The 22,602-nt window shown below is 36.0% G+C and overlaps 2 protein-coding genes across 2 annotated transcripts in view; both read right to left on the reverse strand.

Moving 5' to 3' along the window:
* Nucleotides 1-1,117: 1,117 nt before the first annotated feature.
* LOC128542789 (histamine H3 receptor) lies at nt 1,118-22,520 on the reverse strand. Its single transcript, XM_053512823.1, has 3 exons — nt 22,019-22,520; nt 20,217-20,383; nt 1,118-3,931 (listed from the first exon to the last, which is right to left on the reverse strand). Exons 1-3 carry the CDS (start codon nt 22,236-22,238, stop codon nt 3,062-3,064), a joined length of 1,257 nt encoding a protein of 418 aa, XP_053368798.1. The 5' UTR covers nt 22,239-22,520; the 3' UTR covers nt 1,118-3,061.
* Nucleotides 22,188-22,602, reverse strand: part of impact (impact RWD domain protein) — a 60,660-nt gene continuing 60,245 nt past the window's right edge. The window contains exon 12 of the mRNA XM_053512830.1: nt 22,188-22,206. The gene's annotated coding sequence lies outside the window, so the exon portion shown is untranslated. The remainder of the gene's footprint in view (nt 22,207-22,602) is intronic.

Raw genomic sequence — 22,602 nt, forward strand, 5'->3', positions numbered from 1 at the left:
TCTGGCTTGTTATTTTCTTCCTCTATACTTGTTCAAAGAAAGTCCGAAGGGTTTTTTGATGAAGCCAGTAAAGCGTCTGTAGCAGCGGCAGCAGCAAAAGCATTCAAGTGCAGTGGGGCTTTTTTTTTTTTTTGTTCTCCTTTTGTCACATCATTGCAAATGTGCATCATACACCCACTGACCAACTGCCAACGCCGTACTCACCCACTGGCCGCTTTCATCTAATGCGTGCAGGCTAAACTCAATAACACCGACACGTCATTATTTCCACGGGCTCTTCTCTCCAGCTTTAATGCCCTACAGGGTCACTGACATGTCAGTGCAAACTGTTTATTCCGTTTCTGCATCCAGTTCTGAAACAGTCTTTTTAAGCTTCTCTTGGGTGTTTTTGTTTACTTGCAGTGAAAGTGCAAAAGCCACATACATATTATTAACAGGAATGCATCAATATGACTTTCTTAAAGATGCTCCAGTACCAAGTAATACAACGTGACAAACAATGTAGTTTGTATCGCTGATAAACGGATGACATAAGAATCTTTAAGGGGAGCACGAGGTGACAGCCATGAGGTCCCTGAGCCGTTTCAGAAAGCATTAAAAATCTAAATTGTGGTCATGAAGATATGTGAGGGAACAAGTGTGCAGCAAAATGTTGTACGTAAGAGAGAGCATTTAACTTTAGTGGGCTCTGGGCCACAGCTGCTTCCTTTCCTTTTTAAGATGCAATTTACAGCACTTGTTTGTAATGAACAAGCTCACTGATGCAGCTCGGTTTGCTCAAGTCCGTACACACACTGTAGTAAAGATAAACGGCATAACATCTAAAACATAAAACGAGTTCATTGTGGCATTATGAGGCTGAAATCAGCACAAAGCTGAACAAAATGTTCCATGACTCTCTTCTGGTTGATTTACACTAAATGCTGGGTGTTGATGATAAACAAATCCAAAAATACTGCTATTGCTGCATCCCTGGTTTTAACCCTCGTCCATGTGTTAATAAAAGCACCAACATTTAAAACGAATCATCTCTAGTGAGGTCTAAGGAATGGATTACCGCATGCTCGGGATCCTTGTAAACGGTAAACCAGCGATCGATGAGCGTGTACGAGTGTATAGCGCTGTTTGTTATGCTCTCAGACTAGTGAAGTTGCAGTGTTGGAGAGATAACACTCTTAAATAAGTGTTACTGCATGTGTCTCATTGGCTTTGCCCTCAGGCTCTGGATCGCTCTGCCATGTTTTGGATTGCAGCAGAGCTTTGAGTGGAAGCGGATCAACGCTATAACGTGGTCCCAGCTCTTTAATGAGTCTCTTTCTGTCTGGTCCTTCAAACAAGAGAATACTAATGTGACTGTGAAGATGTGCACTAGCTACGTCTGATTTGTAGCTACGTTATGAAGACAGGATATTAGTAGCAGGCCTATGTCATCGTCAAAGACACAAAAAAATTGCAATCAAATAATAAATAATAGCACCGCACTTAGCACCATGCTGTGGCTGTGATAATCATCTTAGTGGCAAAATTTTTTTAAGACTCTACAGGTCAGATACCTACTTAGAAATCTGGCCTAATTAATATTCTTCTTATATCTCCTGGGTTTTATCTCCTTGATTATGTCATATAAGTTCAGTAAACATCTTTTAGCTTCTTATGGGATTTCTTGCTGACCTCGCACTTTGGGAATATCTCATTAAAATAAAAGAGAGAAGCTTACTTTGAATCCTGTTTTGAATGTTATAATTCCATCATGAGTTAATATAACCAATATTATTAATATAAGCTGTATTAAGCAGAATCCTCTGTTATTCGTTCATGTTCTATACCGCTTATCCTGTACAGGGTCACAGGGGACCGGGAGTTTATTCCAGGAGACTTGGGGCACAAGGTCGGGTACCAATAGGCCATTTGTGAATCCACATGTTTTTGGACTGTGGGAGGAAACCCCAGAGTGCACAGAGAGAACATGCAGACTCCACACACAAGGCCCTGGAGGTGTGAGGCCACAGTGTTAACCACTTTACCACCGCGATGCCTGCTATTTTATGTAAAGTATAAAATGTTTCACATAAATAACTTTACTATCTGCCTTTGTTTTTTTTACCTCATTCTGCTTTCTTTAATGCATGGCATTAATGTAGAAATAGCTGTTTAACGCAGACTTATGAATGTTTAACTTAAAATCAAGCTTTTAAGACAGTGCAGAGTGGATCAGTAACGCTTTAGTGTGCCAGTGTGCACTAAGAATAACTACACATTAGGGCTAAGTGTTTACAATTGACAGACCTGGAGTGCATGTGTTACAGCATGGCATTTTAAACTGTTACTTTTATTTATGCAAACAACAAATCATTTGAGAAGCAAAATGAATAGAATGATGTACAAGGATTGTTTACAGTTTTACCCTTTAAATTACCTTTAAAAAAAAAAAAAAATTTTTTTTTTCTCTAACATTTCATTGTTTAAGTGCCAACAATTCAATCACACACCATGTGTGGGTCCAGACATTCGAATCGTGAACACATTTGTCATTGTTAAAATGACAGATTAAAACAACAGAACATTTGCTTAAGTTCAGATGTCCTCGCAAATTATAACTCAGACCTGTGAAAACGAGTCACATTCCTTAAAAATGACAAAACTAACACCAGTTTGTCTCACATTCAGAAATGACACCAGACAACATTCGAAGTGCTGCAAAGGGACACAGAGATCTCTAGAAACTTTTGTTCTCTGCCTTCCTTTACATTATTACACTCTAAACTCTGTGTAGCTGAATGCACATCATCCTTAAGGAGGAGAATTTAGAAGATGATGGAATGGACTGTACATGCTCATGCATTACATTTACTGTTATTTCCGTTTATCTTTCCAACAACAAAAAAAGGCTAATTTCTATATTGGAAATTTTTAAAAGAAAAAACTTTTACTTAGCATGGTTAAGCTGCCTGTGGTTTCACTGATTTTTTTTTCTTCTTAGACACGAGTTACAGGCTGCTGCTTCAACATTCACACATAATCCCCAGTGACAATCTCCGAGTGTGTGAAATCATGTCTGTTGTCACTGACAGGATGGAGTTTCCTCATGTGGCCCGACAGACTGACGTTTGGGGCAAAGGATCTTAGCGAAAGCCCTGCGAAAACTGCTGTGACACAGTGGGTACAGGAAAGGGTTGATGGCTGAATTAAGCCAGAGGAGCCAGAAAGTGACTTCATACCAGTGATGTTCTATGCACGTGCCGCTACAGGCTGCTCGAATGATCATGAGCAAGGTGTACGGAGCCCAGCAAACTCCAAAAACGCACACTATTACTGCTAAAGATTTGGCGATCTTCTTGTCCCGTGAGAGACGTGAATGCTCCCCGTTCCTCAAGGGTGCCTGTGACTGGATCATGCGTGTCTTTAACCAGCAGCTCAATGCTCCTTTCTTCTTAGTGACTGTCTTCAGGGAGAGAGACACTGAGTGGCTGCAGCTGGGGTCTCCGCTGGAGGACGGAGAAATCTCCATGTCCTCCTCAATAACCGCCGAAACGGTTGCTGGTTCGCTGGAGGAAACCTTGCGTGTCCTGACAAAGAAGACTGCGGACGAGGGTGATGCGCCGCCATCTACCACCCTCCAGCCGTCCTCCTTCTCCGCGCCCCGCTGAGCTGCGCGGCTCTTGTTCCGCCGCTGGATGTTGAGGTAGATGCTAAGGTTGAAGAAGGTCACAGAGATGAACGGTGAGAAGAACTCAAAGGTAGATGCGCTAAGTAGAAAGTACCACGTGCAATAGAATTCCGCAAAGCACTCGTGGGCGGGAACGATGCTCTCGCCAGCTATGTCCTCCCAGAAGATTATGGCCGGGCCGTAGAGGAGGAAAGCCAGCAGCCACACAACCAGCATCTTTCCCACAGCAAGCCGAGTCATACCCTGCTGTGCTCTGTACCTCACCTGGGAAATGGAGTTCACAAGAGGTATAATCAGATATAATCAACAATAAAATTGTGTACTGACACCATACATTTTGAATCTGTACCATGTTTATGCTACGCCCCATGACAAATGCACATGCGTGTTCGAGATGCGCGAGTTTCAGTAATGTATATTTTATATTGAGAAAAAGCAAGTGTGATTGTGTCTCTGAGTTTTATCCAAATATAAAGATATCAATGCACCCATAATAAAATTTTTTTTTTTACTTATATAAAGTGATGTAGTATTTTTACACGTCTTCCAGGTTTATATCCTCAAAAGTAAAGAGAACTAACACCCATAATAAGATTATTTTCAACATTTGGATGCAAAAACTTTGCAGTTAATGACTGTGTGCAGTCTGGTGTCAATCGACATGACCAAAAACAGAGTTTCCTCTAGAGCTGCTTTGCCAGACCAATACTGCAGCTGTCTTTATTTTCTGCATGTTTGTCAGTCTTTCTGCCTTCAGTTTGGTCTTCAGGATGTGATTATTAGGGTGAGATTATGTGGCTGATTAGCCTAAGAATTGGGCATTGAGAAAAAAAAACATCGGAAAAAAAGAACATAAAAAAATAAAATTCTGTCCTTTTTAGAAAAACTTTTCAGGGTTGAAGTATGGCTTGTAAGAGTGTGCAACTGTGTGATGTAAACAGTAGTAATATTTTTTCAGGTTTCTGATTAGCTAACATGGTACATGGAGAGTCTTAGATGCAATGGCAACACTTGCAATCACCTCCAGACTGTATCTTCTTAAAATGTGATAAAGTAACTAAAAGCCATAAACCTGGTTCGAATGATTTATAAGCCTGTAAAAATGGAGGGACCTAATTCTTATATGTTTAATGCATTATTTTTGTTACATTTCTTAAAAATAACTAAAAGTCTACAGTTCAATCACATGGTGATTGGGCCAGGGGTAGCTCAGTGGTTAAGGCATTGGACTACGGTTCGGAAGATCCCGGTTCAAACCCCACAACCACCAAGTTGCCACTGTTGGGCCCTTGAGCGAGGCCCTTAACCCTCAACTGCTCAGATGTGTAGAGATGTGTATGAGATAAAAATTAGATAAAAAAAATAATAATAATAAAAAAAATGTAAGTCGCTCTGGATAAGAGCGTCTGCTAAATGCCTAAATGTAAATGTCTGCTAAATGCCTAAATGTGATTGCTTTTTTTCAAATCCATTGTCTTAGATTACTGAGGCAAAAAAAATATGATTATTGTCTTGAATAATTGTGGTCGTAGCCTTTTAAATGGATTGATTGCTCTAAATTGTTTGACTGATACACCCCTAATATCATGTTATACATACCTTGTGGGGATTGTATGCGAGTTAATGAAATATTAAGAAGCCGGCCCTGACCACTGCTATCTTATATTACTCATCTTCGTGATGTAATGTGTGTAATGTGCACAGCATTTAGCTTCATGCTTTTTTTCTTGCAGCTTGTAAAAGACATTTAGTGGATGTTTGCAAAAGTTAATTTTTTTTAATGATTTGTTACAGTAATTTAAAATTTAAATTTACATTTAAAATATGAAACATCTGGCGTGATATATTAAAATGCCGCATTCAAAGCTTGTTCTTTGTGTTTCACAAACTGACAATACTTTTCATTTTGCAGAGAGTAAGTTGTAAATCTGTACCATAACCATATTGCTCTGAGTAAAAATAAGAAGAGTAGAACATGCAGTAGGAGAGATAATGGTGTTATCTGTGAGCCACACAGTTATACACATTTAACTGTGAGTTTCCTCAAAAGGACAGTTAGGGCAGCAGTTAAAGTTCTGTGCTAATGACTAGAAGGACTGTACAGTCACTAGTGGGTCCCCTGAGCATTGTTCCTATTTCTTTATCTGCCTTAGGCTTTAAACATGGAGTGGATCCTGTATTGCTTGTACAGGTGAGTTTGGAGGTGTGTGGGCTGGGTGAAATATACTACATTTCACAATTTATACATATAAAAAAGGTCTTTCCACAAAAGGCAACAAATTTGAATCAGAAACTACAATTTATATAATATTTAGATTACATTTGGAAAAAGATAAACTTTGAAATATAACACTTCCATGTATGTTAACTAAGCATCACCACAAAGAAACCCTCACCATATTATGTGCCATTTTGGTCAGCAATTGACCATTTTGTTATGTGTATTAATGAAGAAAATTCAAGAAATTAACTCATGGCTTTGATGCTGTTGTTTACATTTTCTTTAAGTGCATGCTTGTTTTGAATACATTTATCTGGAAATTTATAAACATACATAGGAGAGCATTAGTAATTGTTTCTGCAGGTGTTAAGAGTATTATTTGCTATTTGTGCCCACATTAAATACACTGTAACTGAACAACAAGTCTCTATAACCATTTGTTCTCTACGATTTGTTCTTTAAATGAAGGAAGGAGGTTGTGACATAAAATAAATAACCCCTGACAGACTCCTACATTCCATATTTGCAGTGGCAGTAAATGATCACAACATTACTACATCTGTCCTGGGTTTACTTCAGATTAATCAAACCAACTGAATGCACCTCATGTGTGTGTAAAAATTACTTTGTTAAATTGAGCTAATATGTGTAAACAACCATAAAGGAACTTCATCGACTGGTTTCAGATGACATACACCTTGTTAGTGTGGCACAGACTGGGAAAAGAAGTCGACATGCCAGAGTCTGACAGGAGGGAGAGAAGCCAGAAAAACTAAGAAAGTTTTTTTTTTGTATTCATCCATGGCCAATTATTAAAAATAATAGAGTGACATATTGTAGTTAAATTAAATCTTCACATACATATATTTTAACAAACACCATTTAACATGAATGAACACTACATCAGTCTAGGAGATTTTGAAATTCATGGGATCCTTGGAAAGTTTCTGGGTGATTCCATCTCAAATGAACCAGTGGAAGAGAAATTTTCCACCATCACCTCTTAGATTTTGCTGATTTTTTCACCAATTGTTGATATTGCCATGAAAAAAAACCCCAATTTTTTTGTCCCAACTCCCACTCGTTAAAAAATGGCAGCCATCTTAATTTTTGGCCTCAAAGTGCTTTAAGACATGCCACGCCCCTTTTTGAAATCCTCTTTTCCTAGATAACTCACTTGCTGTATGTCATATGGAGGTGAAACTGGGTTTATTTATGTATTTTTTTATGTAGATTCAGATTCCGTAATCAGAATTTGGCTATCTCCTGTGGTTATGGAGATATTTCTAAAAAAACATTTTTTGGGGGTACCCCTTTTCGACCCCCCAGAACCCAAGGTCTGCATGTATATATGTTACTCAAAAAAATAGGGGTTACTTCACATCACCTTATCTTGAAAATAAATAAAAACCAGAGGTGTGTTATGCCCTGTTTTATAGAAATCATCAAAAATGAATTGTCCAGGTTTTGCAAATGTTTTACGATTTGATACACATTTTATATACAGAGAATGTACATGGATGTACACAATAGGCCTTATCTACCAGTAAATGTGTCATTTTATGGTGGTACATGTAAGATACATGTATCACTGTCAAACAGTATCCTGTAACTGAACTCTTCAGGTTCATACTGATCAGAAAGTTGAATTATCTCCAACCAACTCCTCGCACTCAAGGAACTTGAGGATGATTGCATCATCTTTTTCTTCGTACTAATTGAGCGTGTTTCATTTATGTTAATTCTTTTACTGAATCTTTCCAATGTAGTTTGTTGTCTTAATCACAATCTGATTACAAAGACTTAATGGCAAAACTTGTCTGTTCTTTGGATTCTTGTGACTATATTTTGCACAGGCGTGAGCAGTGGCCCCCAATCGAAACTATCTGATTATCTTAATTAGGGAAGGGCAATATGGCCAAAAATATTTATCACGATATATATATTTGAACATTTGCGATAACAATATAATTGACGATATGATTGACACGAGACAAAATACTTTACAATTCCAAAACTTTATTAGTGCAAAAAAAAACCCATCAACTTATTTTCTATTAACTAGCAGCTGTTTGTATGTGCATTAAAGCTATATAAAATTTTAACAGTGCAAATGCAAATTCCTTGCTGACAATTTAACCAAAAGGCATTTCCAGTGGAAATGGGCTGACATATCCTGAGCATAACCATGTATAATATACACAAAACTTAAAAAGAGTTGCTTTGCAACATAAAACTGCAGTGTGGTAAATAAATAGGTCAAATAATAAAACTCAAAACTCTTGAGTAAAAACAAAACAAGCAAACAAAAAACATGGATAAATTATGCTACGGCTCATGGAAGTTTTTCACGTACTTTAACAGCTTTGTTGTACTCAAACAAGTGCTTCTGCTTTAAATTATAAAAAAGGTTTGTGGTGTTTCCTCCCTTCGCCACGACGACCCGCTTGCATATTATGTTCTACAAAAAATTGTGCTTTGTTGGGTATCTGACGGGCGAAAACCAAACCAGTTCCACACTACTGAAGTTGCACCATTTTTACAAACCATTTCTGGTTCATCTGGTTAATAGATAATATTAATTGAGTATTGTGAATTAATTTGCAAATATTATATATTTTTATTAAATAAATCACTATTTCTTCAATTTGGTCATGTCACCTGGTGACCCCAAACTAGTACCAATTTAATCTCATTAGAGCCCCACACAAGGTACACCTGATTTTATCCCAAGATATGTCTTCATTCATTTTTATTTTATTTTCTATTTTAAAAAAAAACTATTTCTTCAATAGCTTCTAGGTCATATGACCTGGTGACCCCAAACTGGTACCAAAATAATCAGATCTGAGACCCCCAAAAGGTACACCTCAATTAGGTACAGAAATGTCCTCAATTATTTTAATTTAATTTTTTATAAAAAAATAAATAAATAAACGCTGTTTCTTCAAGCTACAGATGCGTTGAAATTAATGAAATCCCTCTTTTTCAACCCAGACATTCTGTAAATGCCACGACGACCCGCTTGCTTGTTATGTTCTACAAAAAATTGTGCTTTGTTGAGTATCTGACAGGCGAAAACCAAACCAGTTCCACACTACTGAAGTTGCACCATTTTTACAAACCAATTCTGGTTCATCAACGATCCGCTTTCGCCCTTCTCATTCTCCGCCGCCGCCATGCTTTTTTCCCCATAAAAATGTATGAAAACAAAGGTACTGCGCATGCGCGTTTTACCCCTATTCAATCGCGATATTTCATTTTCTTATTATTGCCTAACATTGTACTGGTATTACCGTGAAAGGTATAATATGGCCCAGCCCTAATCTTGATGGTATATTTGAAAATGCTGATTTGGACCCAGATGACACTGTTCAGTTCAAGCAGTGGAATCATGAAAGCCATGGCAAAATTTCTGACATGTCTTTGTGTCTGATTTATTATGAGACTTTGTGAAAAATGTGACTCCTGCACAGCTCATCACTATACAGCCAAGGCCCAACCTGTTTATTTAAAAGAACTCCAAGAGAAACAGTCTTTGACTAGATATGCATTACAGAAGAATTTAAGGTTACTTTTACTTTGAAAGGAGCAAATTTTATGAGTATGCATTAAGTATTCTACAGATATTGCAGTACATTTCTGTATGTCAAATCATAAAATGTTGCAAAACCTGGACAATTCATTTTTAAAGATTTCTATAAAACAAGGCATAACACAACTCTGGTTTTTATTTATTTTCAAGATAAGGTGATGTGAAGTAACCCCTATTTTTTTGAGTGACATATATACATGCAGACCTTGGGTTCTGGGGGTCGAAAAGGGGTACCCCCAAAAAATGGGAGATAGCCAAATTCTGATTGCAGAATCTGAATCTACATGAAAAATTACATAAATATACCCAGTTTCATCTCCATATGACATACAGCAAGTGAGTTATCTAGAAAAAGAGGATTTCAAAAAGGGGCGTGGCACGTCTCGAAGCGCGTCGAGGCCAAAAATCAAGATGGCTGCCATTTTTTAACGAGCGGGAGTTGGGACAAAAAGATTTGGGGTTTTTATTTTCATGCCAATACCAACAATTGGTGAAAAAATCAGCAAAATCTGTGATCATGTGGTGGAACCCACTGGTTGATTTGAGATGGAATCACCCTTCTGCATATTTTAAATTTCCCCTACTGTCACACAGGATCTGATAATCTGAAGGTCTAAAAGTGATGACCAGTGTCTATATCGAAAATGTGTTAGTTATAATATTTAACACTGTCATTTCACTACTACACTAATGTTAATTTTAGTAGGTTAATAATCAGTAGGTGTTGATTAATTATCTGTAACAGCAGCTGGCAGTCTGTACCCTGTAGAGATATCTCACACAGGCAAATGATAAAGCAACAGGCATCAATTCATTTCCCCATATCTGTATATATCTGTACATACACAGTACAACGTTGCAATTTCAATGGGGCACATGCAAATTTAGTGTTTATCAATTTTATGCAATTTAAAAGAAACACCTAAAAACAACTGGATCAAATTATAACTCTCACTAATCTTACACTGCAAGTGATACAACCAACAAAGGTAATATGAAGCCTGGCATGTGGCATAAATCAAACAACAAATTATAGACCCTTGTTACACTTTTATAAAAACATTAACAACTAAAAATGCTGGATGGACAGTACACTCCGATAAACAGTAGCACTCAGAAATCAAGTTCTGTGTTTTTTTCTTTTGCCACAATGTTCCTGTAGATACTTGAGTGGTGTAAGAACTTTTCATCTAATGATGGATGGCAATGGTGTTACTCGCAGCAGGTACTGTTCCTGAGTCCCGACAGAGAGAAAATGCAGTAGCTACATTCTTTTCAAATGACAAATGAGAATGTGGCAGTAAAAAGCAATCATTTGCTTTTGTTTGGTAGTGGACAAGTGCAAGTCCTTTAAGGTGCACATTTGCCATGCCATTTTTTCGTTTGTTTGTTTGTTTGTTCATAAGCTCCTCAATGCATCAGTTATGGTTAAAGTAATTGTTGCCAGCTGAAACATAATAACTACTGCAGTAATTATCCAGTTTAAGACTCTTTAGTTTTTGCTTATTTAAATCCAAATGGAGACAATTTCTGGCCACCTGGCAGCTAAAAAAAATAAAAGGTGCCCCAGGGCAGAAGCACTCCCGCCCACAGCTATTCCTAAATTTTATCATAGCATTTCATGCCTCACAGTGCTATTGCAGTAAATTCAGAAATTACATAAAACCTTGGTGTTTGCACATTTACACATGTTGATTTTACTTCTCATTCCAGTTCTGACAGGATGCTTTTTTGTGCCTGTCTTTTTTATGGATGTTCAGTTGCTGAAAGGTTAAAATTCTATTTTTTACAAGTGTAACATCATGAAACCCTGCATTTGTGTCAGTTCAAATTTAAAGTTGAGCGGTATTTCCCTAAAAATGTCAGAAAAACATTCAACATTCAAGAAACACGTCTTTTGAGGCTCAAATCTTCTCAAATGTTAAAGGTTTACACTAATGGCTCATTAATGGCTGATAAAACACAGTTGCTCTTTTTAAAGCAATTAAAGAAAGAAATAACTATTGATGTGATAATCTGGATGTGGTGATGTTCTTTATTCAAAGCGGATTACATCTCTATTCAGGACTTATAAAAAAATCATTATGTACAAATTGGCAGAATATGCTTTTGATACTTTAATAGCTGCAAGTGTGTAGTTGCTTTTAGAAAAGCAGGACGGCACTGCTCAGTTTTATTAAAAAAGTAAATCTGCTTAGCAATCAGGGGTTTTCCATCATAGAAAGATTTTTTAAAACACCATCCCCTGGGGTAGGAAGGGCAAAATAATTTTAAGCTTGATGATGATAATTTTACAAAAATCACACAAACAGTTAAAAATCAGTTTGGGATTTGACTTTAATACTGGTACTGCTGTGATTGGGTGCTGTATCATAATCAGGGAACACATTGGGAAAAATGTGCCTGAATGCTTGCTGAATCACTGAATCTTTGCACTAGACCATTATCCAACATGTAAATTGTCAAATATTTATATAATATTAATATGATCAACCCCTACCTATGTTGTTTTAGAAACAGCCCCCACCCACGCTCACACAACAAATGTTAGTTAAAATACAGCATTCTGCAACTCCTGCTCCCTTCACCATAATCAGTATCTGTGTTTATTACCACTTTATACTTAAATGGCTGTCAACATATTTAAGGAAAGAAATATATTAATTATTTTTTTACTATGATGAATTTAGTCACGATTAATTATGGCTCTACAAAATATGGCTTAATATAACAATAGGAACAGAACTGTTTCCTGTGGATTGGCAATTATTTTTGGAAATCATTACCACTTTGCTCTGTTGATGAGCAAGTGAAAAAAACTATTAGCATAGTTCCAAAAATTAGAACAGTTTCTGACGAGGAATAAAAATATTACCATCGTCGAGTAGGATGCTGTTAAAACCACAGAGACACAAGTGTATTTCTTCCATTTTGTGAGCAGTATGTGAAGCTGAGCTTCAGTCATTATGAGCAATTCCATGAGAAGCTATTCTCACAGTCATTTCATGGTTCCTGAGATTCTGCTAGTGCAAGGCTATACTAAGTAAATTGTGTTTTCACTTAGATGAATAGTCACTTATGCCATATGGTTTTGCAGTGCATGTAAGTAAAACTATCTAGAAAATACATAGTATACAAGATAAAGAAATCTAGAAAACATCCTCAAAAATTAGTGTTACTTCTAGCTGTTTGAATTCCGTGAAATATGTTACAATACATTGTATGTAAAGCAGCGTTTGCAGTTTTTCCAGACAACCATATATACATAGTTTTGGAAAGTAAAGGAAAGTGATCAAAGTGGGAAAGTCTATTTTAAAAATATTCTAGCATGGACTGAAAAAGTAAGTTCAGATTTTTTTTTAATTCAAATATGTACACTGGATCCACATGAATAAACTGAGGTACATTAACACATTTCCGGTACATTCAACATTACTTGATTACATATATTCACAACCCTGGAACAGATTCAAACTCCACACTGTCAATCAAGCTCAGTATTAAGCCCAGGTCCCTGGTATTAGTAGGCAGCAGCATTACCCACTGCACTACTGTACCATGCAATTTAATTTGATGCTTATTTTTTTCCTGTGTGTGCCTTCACTAGGATTTTAACATAATCAGATCACAAAAAATCTACTTCAATCAATAACATTCTCTCTATTATTTAAACTAGTAGATTAGCCACTTGTTTACATTTAGTTTAAACAATTGTTTTATGTTTTCATTTCTATACATAATATTTTCCCCTAATTCTGCTTCACCACATATTAACTTTTTTTTATAATAAATAATTGAACGCTTGCTGGTTTAGCAACACTTTTATTAAAAACAACAAGCAGAAAGCACAAATATGGCCAACTGATGATCGCCTCTTGAAAATTTGCAATCAAACACTTATAGCTAAATAATTTGTGATAAGGAAGAGAGCAAGTTCCCATGTTGTCAGTTAATAATGCAGCTATGCAACTATACAAAATTGATTTTTGTGTCTGATAACCTGTAGCAGTTGAAATGCAGGTTTGACATATATACAGTACAGACAACATACATATGTCATTTAGGAAGGTCAGTAAAATATTATTAGCCTTTTGTTATACACCCTAGCACACTAGATTTCCATTTAACGCTGTTTATGATTCAACTCCAAACCCAGAAGTTAATACAGCTGATATTTTGAAGCAGAATAAATGAAAATATAAAGAGAAACATATGAGATTCACAGGACTCTCTACCACCTTCACTGTTTATTGTAAGAATTTATAACTGTCTTCACCTATCGTTAATCAACTTTTATTCGCCAGCTCTACCAGTCGAAATTAGTTGGTTCCCATCTGTGTTGGTTGGAACAAAATAGCTGGTTAAATTTATAAACAAATCGTAATCTGTTGATGATAAATGGTGTCTGTGGAACTGTTGTATAAATATTACACTGGAGGTTGTTCTGTTGTGCTGAATATCAGCATGGCTGTGATGAATTTAGGATCTCAGGCCTCTGACTGCATCGCAGTCATGCTTATGACCTTAGCAACAGCACTATATATACAGTATATACTGTAAACACCAACATAAAATTAGATTAGACATAACATTATGCCTACCAAAACAGTGTTGCTCTGAGGGGTCTGACACCTTTCTGTGGGATCCAGCATTAACCTTTAACCAATTTAAGCTACAGTAGCTTCTCTACTGGATCAGACTACACAGGCCAGCCTTCACTACTCATGTGCATCGGTAAATCACCTTGGCCTCCCATAACCCTATAGCCGATTCACTGGTTTTACTTCCTTGGACCACTTTTGGTAGCACACTTCAGGCATCAAACATGTCATTGCTTATTGACTGCAATTAGAGTAGGGATAAATTGTGTTTTATGTTCTATGTACTGTTTATGGATTTAAACATCACTGCTACAGGTCATTGGTCAAAAATGAATTTTCTTGGGTTGTGAACTATTAACTGACACTATTAAAGGTTTTTCTTATCACACATTCCTTATAACTTGTTGGCGTGTGTGTATAAGTATTTACATAATTCAATTTATGACTGTAGGTAATAGTAGTAGATTACCATGTTATTTGTTTACAACAGCACAGAGGTTGGTATCTTTAAACTCAAGCCTCATCCTCATGCCGTTTTTTTATTGTACCCTGAAAATTGTTCCAAAGTTTTAGTTTTAGTTTAGGAATTCAGAATACCGCAATTTGATATACAAATAAATGTGTAGCAAACAAATATTGGACAAGTACTTGGACCTGCAATTAAAACTGTCCTTGTCCCCTGCAATGGGTTGGCACCCTACCTTGTGATCTACTTTCCCTAGAATAGGCTCAGAGCCCCCTGCGACCCACCACAGGATAAGCAGTGTAGATGATGGATGGACATTATATTAAGACGATGAATTTATAATATTTTGTATTTTATTTCAGTGAGTCATTAGGTGCAGTATAATACACTGTCGAGATCTTCAGGTAATTTGCTTGCGTCTTTTGCAACTACTGACAGCTTCATGAATATTGGCTGAATCTTTTAAAACCTTTTTGATGTTAAGAAATCATTCAGGCCTTTTAAATCAAAATGCTCTTTAAGAGATTGCATTGCTTTACTTTACTGGCTCACAGCTGGGCTTCACTTCCTTTTAAGCAGGATAGATTTCAGCTTAACAGGAAATTATTAGTTATGCATCCCATGCCTCAGATGGCTTCCACAGCACTCTAGAGAGATATTCAGGGGAAGCCTGTTCACTTGGGTTCTATGGACTTTGCAATAATGGTGAATAAAAGAACCTCCTAAGTTATATTCATCCAGCTAACAGCTGCATTGTTGCAGTCTTCCAGAACCACTTTTACTCATTTGCCTTTTTAAAGAAAATGCATTCAACAAGTATTTAAGCTTTCCTGGTACACATTCACTATGCTCTTACTATGTCTTTAAGACACTTAAATTTTTATTTCATATCCATACTTATACGAAAATGACACTGTATTATCACTTGAGCTTTTGACTGATATTAAACATTCTTAACTCTACTATTAACTCTCTAAAGAGCTTTTTAAACTTTAGCTCCCATTTTTGGCCAATAAGCAGAAGCTTCTTCCCTTACCAGCCATAAGTACCAAAAATATACTGGTCACTGTTTTCAAAGGATGTATTTTTTGCATTTAACAAGGAATATATTATTAATACTATTATAACTAGTTACTACATAGTAATCTATATAGTGGTCACTATTAGCTTTAGATGTACTGTTTACTATTCACTGTTCAATGCACTGTTCAGTGTGCTGTTCACTAGAGTTACAGTTTAATCTCTAGTTTGTATAATGACAGTCCATTTGCCAAATGTTCATGAATCGTTATTTGAATAATTTCCTTGTTTTTCAATCATAACCTATGTAGTGAATGAATAGAGAAACAATTATGAAAATATGTTAGCAATTTTTTGAGATTGAAAAAATTTAGATAAAAGATTGAGATATTGTGTTAGGTGGACTGTCAGTTGGGCTCATATATGAACACAATATTGTTTGTTACAAATTATAAGTAAATATCTATGTGTACTGGTCTTGGGGGAGATTTTGTCTTTTATCCCCTAATATATACAAGTAGTAGTGGTGTAATGGACTACAGTTGATTATCGCAACATTAATTTCAATGTTTAACCAGGATAGCGCAAAATAAAAATGTACTGCCGCTGTATGGTGTTACATTTTGGCTTATTCCTGACTGAAATCTATATGCACAAATGATATTTTCACTCGCTCAAACACTCTTGCACATGAACTAATTAACTGTAATTTTGCCTGCTCAAACACTCTGTCACATTGCTCACTTTGTGGTCTCCAGGGCTGCCAGATCACACCAAGTAAACCAGGCCAGATAAAATCTGTACTAGACTTTATACTGTAATACAGTTAAATACATACTTTGTTTCACTGACATTATTTAAACCAAAATATATTAATTATAAATATTATAAATTTTATTCAACAATCTGAATGTTGTCTTCATATAAGACCATGGGCATGAATAACTTGCTTTATGTGTTCTTTAACTTCTAAGAGTAACAAAAGGAAAGCAAGATTATATTTGTCTCTTTACATAGAGAAACATGATCCTTTGAAGCTCAGCATTCAGATGAGAATGAGACTATAATAATCAAGCTTTTTTCAAATATAAATGCCAGTGTCAATCCTTATGCACCCCATACTTTGTTAAATTCTATTCATTTCTAACAAATGAAGATGATGTCTTTTTTTCTAGTTATTCTTGTATTATAACATGTTCCTAATAATCCCAGGAAACCAGTATTTTTTAAATACCCCATTTTAAAAACAAGTGAAAAGCAGCTTTAACGTGCTATTTCCTGTTCTGCTCACTAGTTTGTCCCTTGTCACTCTGTATCATTGTTCCCATGTTGTTTGCTGTATTTATTTTTGGAATGAGCCTTTTTCATGATGGTAAAGAACATTACATAAAGGCTCACTTACACCCAGCCTCATTTCACTGGATATTAGGGAAGTCAAACCATGCTCAGTGAAGACACATCACTTTATTTTCCTCAGTTAGCCGTGACTTTTAGCTTTGGGAACAGCATCCGAACGCATGCTCAGACAACAAACAAAAGCGGGATGAAAAGGTCAGTAAGAGAGGACAGGCTTGTTACAGTGATGTGTCATGTATCAAAAACAAAACCGAGGGACTTTTTGTCTTCGCTCAACAGTTTCAGTCAAAACACCATAAACCAAATAAACACTCTGAGACACATAGTAGATGTTATACTGAACAAGACATGTTCTCATTTATCTATTTTTTCCACACATTTTGTGTTTAATTACATACAGAACGAAAAAAGGCTAACAATTATTATTCGAAAGAATAATTGAAAACGTGTGATTTTTAAAAAATAATAGTGCTAGAATATGCACTGCCTAAAGAAACAGATTGGAATCTTTTGTGTTCTGTTTGACAGTGGACAAGTGGCAACTATGAGGTTGAGTGTTTTATGGGTAATCCACTTTAAGAACCATACGTGTTTAAAAAATGATTACTAGTTAAATTATCGACTATACAAGCCTCAGTAAATAAAAGGAATATTCATAAGAATGGCAAGTAATACTATTATTGTCTTGGCCTTGCATATCTTTCTATAAGAAATCATTTTTAAAAATTGTTTTGTGCAGCCTATACTTTTAGTATGCTAATTTGTCTCAACCTCCTTTCTATGCCACTAAGACCTCGATATAATTTTCTTTAAAACAGCTATCATGGCTTTTTACAGAATCTGCCAAGAAAAATCTTCACTTGTTTGGGTTTCCGACATCTTGTTTGTTTTGACATCTTGTCACATGACCGTTGCATTTGCATACTGAATAATTACATCTATTAGATTAATTCATTAACGTCTGCCAAAGATGGGCGAGTACACAAGGATCAGCCTTTCTGTGTTCAGTTATTTAAATTCATTCATTTTCTTCATTTTGAATTCATTCTTCTATTTTTAAAGTGGTTTTACTATACAGTGAATGTAATCAATCACTAGTAATAGAACATACCTCACTAAACTAAAGGGGTAGACAACTCTGGCCCTGTCCAGATGTAAATATTTAAAATATTTATTTGTTATGGCCTCCTGTCTGCAGTAACATGGAGTTTAGGGTCATTAAAAAAAAAGCATTTTACATTAAAATTTGGCATTTTCCATAGCCATTATGTAATGGAAAGCCTGCTCAAAACAAAGGAGACTCCTTTTCTCCTTCTGAGTTCCACTAAAAGTGGGGTATGACAAAGGGTGGAGCAATGTGATGTTCAACAAGGACAAATAGCTATGATGGTCAGATGTCCAAATTCAGTTAACCATATAGTTTATATTAAAGGTTACATAATAATTAATTTCTAGCTATAAATAATGTTTAAAATAAATGTTACAAAAATATTATTATACAAATTGCACCTGGTGCCTTGATTTGCGCAACAATATAGCATAATTAAAGAAGCTTCCTCAACTTTTTAAATGCAACATTATTAAACTTCAACTTTAAAGCACTACAGACCCATAGCAAACTTATGATATGGACATATGCAGGGGTAATGTTCATGAAACTACAATGGATTGTCCCTGAACAGATGCACCATAAAATGTCAAAGCTTGCTCTCAGACTATTTCTAAGGAAGGTAAGACAGCGTGCCAACAGTCACTAAAAAAAATCGCTGCATGACTACCTGAAAGGAGCAGAAACAAGTTATACAGAGTAACAAACAATATCCGCAATATTCGACTGCATCCGATTCATCTCTTTTCCTACACCCCATAAAAAACTTGCAGAGATGCACTCTTAGAATCAGAACATTAAGAACAATATACTCTATTCAGCCAAAAAAAAATAATAAAAAAAACTTTTTGCCACTAATTCATCTCATTATGTTTGGAAAATAAAAGGTATAAAAAACACCATCATCACAGTGAAATACAGAGGTGGGAGTTTCACAGTATGGAAATGTACCATTTCTTTTCTGGAAATGGTACAGACCCATTATACAACATCAAAGCAGTTGCATAATGGGAACTTCCTCGAGAAACTGAATCAGGGAAGGAAAATCAACAAGACAATGACCCCAAACATAAAGACAAAACTGCTCAAGAAGGTCTCTTCATTTCGATCCCATTGAAAATGTATGGCTCTTGAAATTACAAGGCCATCAGAGGGCTCCTCATAGCCTTAAGGAACTGGAAATGATTTTCCAAAGGGGGGAGGGGAACATAATTGAATCACAACGCTGCAAAAAAGTTGATTACTTCTTATCACAGAAATCTTACAACATCTTTAAAATGAAGTATTAATATTGGTCATTTGTGATATCTAAATACCTTTTCCACAGCAAGTCTGTTTGTTTTTCTAATGTGGTTGTTTATGCCTTGGAATACATGCTTTTTTCATTCAGATTTATAAGTGGAAATTTAAAATTAATAAATGCACTGCAGTTTTCTTGAATAGTAAAAACAAAAAAATAGTCAGCTTAATGGATAGAAAAAAAAGAGGCTGATAATGGTCTTCTCAAAAGACAATTATTGAACTCTTAATTAGCACATAACAACCTACCTATAGGTCATACCTATAGACTATTATGGATAAAATTTATATAATTTATTTGGAATAGTTGTAGTTGTGTTTAATGTTTATTAGTATCATTGATATGTTGGTTGAGTTTTGATACAAAAATGTTGCAAACACCAGTTTCAATTGTGTTTCTGCAGGCAGCAAATTGTAACAAGGAAAAATAAGTTTTGGGTTTTGTTGCAAACAAAACCTCTTTTATTACAAAGATTTTTAAAGATCATGAGAAAGATTAAATACAATAAAAAATTTTTTTTAGCTTATACTGTATCATCATCTGCAATGTAATCAAATGCAATTAATTAAAAGACAACAGCCACTAATATTTTCCAGCTGGTAGTTTTGCTTAACTGATCACATAACAGAAAGAAGTGAGGTGATTGGCTGTTTAAGGATGCATCATGGAATGTTTGTAATCTATGTAATAGTGCTTATTCACTAAGTGAGGTTGCTCTTTAAGTTGTTACATAAACTACCAATTTTTAAATTGAACCTTTAGAAACACAAAGGCTCCAAGAAATGAGGAGTGGCTCAATACTTTTGCACAGCATTATACTGTATATATTGGAAAATATCTGGTTAGTTTAAATGTGTGTATGTGGTTGAAACTAGTACGTACAGCTCTGGTGACAGACAGGAAGCGGTCGTAGCTGATTAAGACAATGTTGAAGACGGAGGCAGTACAGAGCAAATAGTCCATCACGAGCCACAGCTTGCAGAGACCACGGCCCAGCATCCATCGTCCTGTCAAGATGTAGGGCATGTACACGGGGATACAGAACGCTCCTAAACAAACAATAATGACATTACATAACTCCATGACTTGAAATAATGAAGCATCTAAATGAGTCTTCAGCATCTCATGCTTACATAGGGATCAGTCAAATAATTAACTCCATTTAATTGTTTCCTAGAGATCATTAGAAGCGTGGTTTTCAATTCAAAGCCAAAGCCATTATAAAGCACAAAGCATCTCTCATCTCTGCAGTCAAACACATCACGTCAAGAAGAAAAGAAAGTGATACTTCCCACAACTGCTTTCACTGCAGATGAAAATGATTCGCACAGGTCATTTATTTAAAAGTGGTCTTTCACAATTGAATACAAAAAAAACTCATTAAATCCTTATCCCTGTAAGATGAGGCGTTCACCTATAGGGAGGTGAGGGGGCAATTTCAGAACAGAATAAGACTTATCATCCCCTGTCATTTGCATACCAGCAAGAATTCTTTAGATGATCACACAAAAGTTAGAGAGCTTTGACTATCTCTGCCTAAATTCTCTGTGCTGTGTGAATTGGCCACTTTGAAGCTCTTTCAGGGTTCCAACAGCTATTAAGTAGAACGTGATGTTTCGATGTCTAACACCAGAGAGATTTCAAATGCCCAAATCAGCATTTCAGTAAAAAAGTACACGCAAGACTTAGAATAAATCAATGATAGGCTTTCACGCTTACTCAAGAGAACTGATTAGAAGTGACAGTCCCAAAACCCATCAGAAACAATCAAGCATGCTCTTATCATCTATTTCTCAACCACAAGATTTTAAAGTGTCAGTTCCTGAAAAATAATAGTCAGTTATAAAGAATATAAAAAAAAACTACAACATTTTGCACAAACCACTTATACTGCGCCTCTCTCTCTCTCATTGTGTCATGAGAAGATGATAGGAGTGCCTATTCTGAAGTGTTTTTCGGCAGCACAAGACCAATTTTTTGTTGTTTTTTCTATTACTTTCAGAGCTCTGCTGGCAGAGAGGAATAACTGGAGCATCCGAGGCGATAAGACATGATATTTATCCTCAGTCAGACAGAACACTCAGGAGTTTGTGTGGGAGGCAGTGATGCACTAGTGACAAGACAACAATGACCATGTAATTGTGGGCAAATGAGTCTTTGGATCAATGTGTAGATCGCAGTGGAGTGTTGGAAAAGAAACGTCCTCAGCTCAGTCAAATATTCCTAGTAATACACCTGCACCGGGGAAATGGGCAGCCCAAAGGCATGACAGAACATTACACAATAAAAAATGGTTTATTATTCTACATACTGTATACATACTGTAACTAAACTATAACTGTGTTTGTTAATAACAGTTCACTTTTCTATGATTTATTTTTCTCTGTTGATGTTTGGACAATATTGTATTTGCATTTGCATCATGTCAATGATCAATTTAATATCACCAGCAAAGATGTGAAATAAGCATAAATCATATGAATATGGGACACTGTACATTTTGCACTGTTGCACCTTGAATGATTTCCTATCTCCTCACTGATATATAATACCTTAATATTAATAATAATAAGATCTTGGTCGGTTATGAGATAGTAGATAATGATCCTTGCCATAAAAGCTGCCATAAAATGACTATAATTATAATAACAAACAGGCACAAAAAAAGCAAACATACTACCTACCGACTAGAAAATCAGATATAGCCAAATTAAGGAAGAAGTAGTTGCTCTGATTTCGGAGGCTCTTGTCCACGACGAAGGCAAAGATGACCAGTGCGTTTCCCACGACCACCACGACCACCAGGGTCATCATTAAGGCGGCCAGGAGCACAGTGGCACCGCCGACGCCCGGCTGCTCAGCACTCGAGTTACTACTGTGTCCAGAGAAACAGGTTAGCATCATTGTCCAGTCCACGCTGCCGTTAACTCAAACACATCAGGCGACTTCACACACATTGTCCGTTTCTACTTAAAAAAAAAGCCGTCGAAGTGCCTTTTCTTTCTTTGACTGAGGAGCATGAAGGTAAAATCTTATTTTCTCCGCTTTCGTCAAAAAAAAGTTAACGGGTAGCGTTATATGCCAGTAACTAATATAGTTTACTGTAGCAAAAAAGTCCAAATTTTAGGAAAAAAAAATTTCATTTTCCGTGTGGCAAATTACCGATAATCATTATTTTCCAGAAGAACTTCATCCGAGAAAAAAAAAAACAATAAAAAAAATTAAAATATATATATATTTATAGAAAAACCCAGTTTTCACTTTCTGG

The sequence above is a fragment of the Clarias gariepinus genome, chromosome 15 (assembly GCF_024256425.1).
Source record: "Clarias gariepinus isolate MV-2021 ecotype Netherlands chromosome 15, CGAR_prim_01v2, whole genome shotgun sequence".
NCBI lineage: Eukaryota > Metazoa > Chordata > Actinopteri > Siluriformes > Clariidae > Clarias > Clarias gariepinus.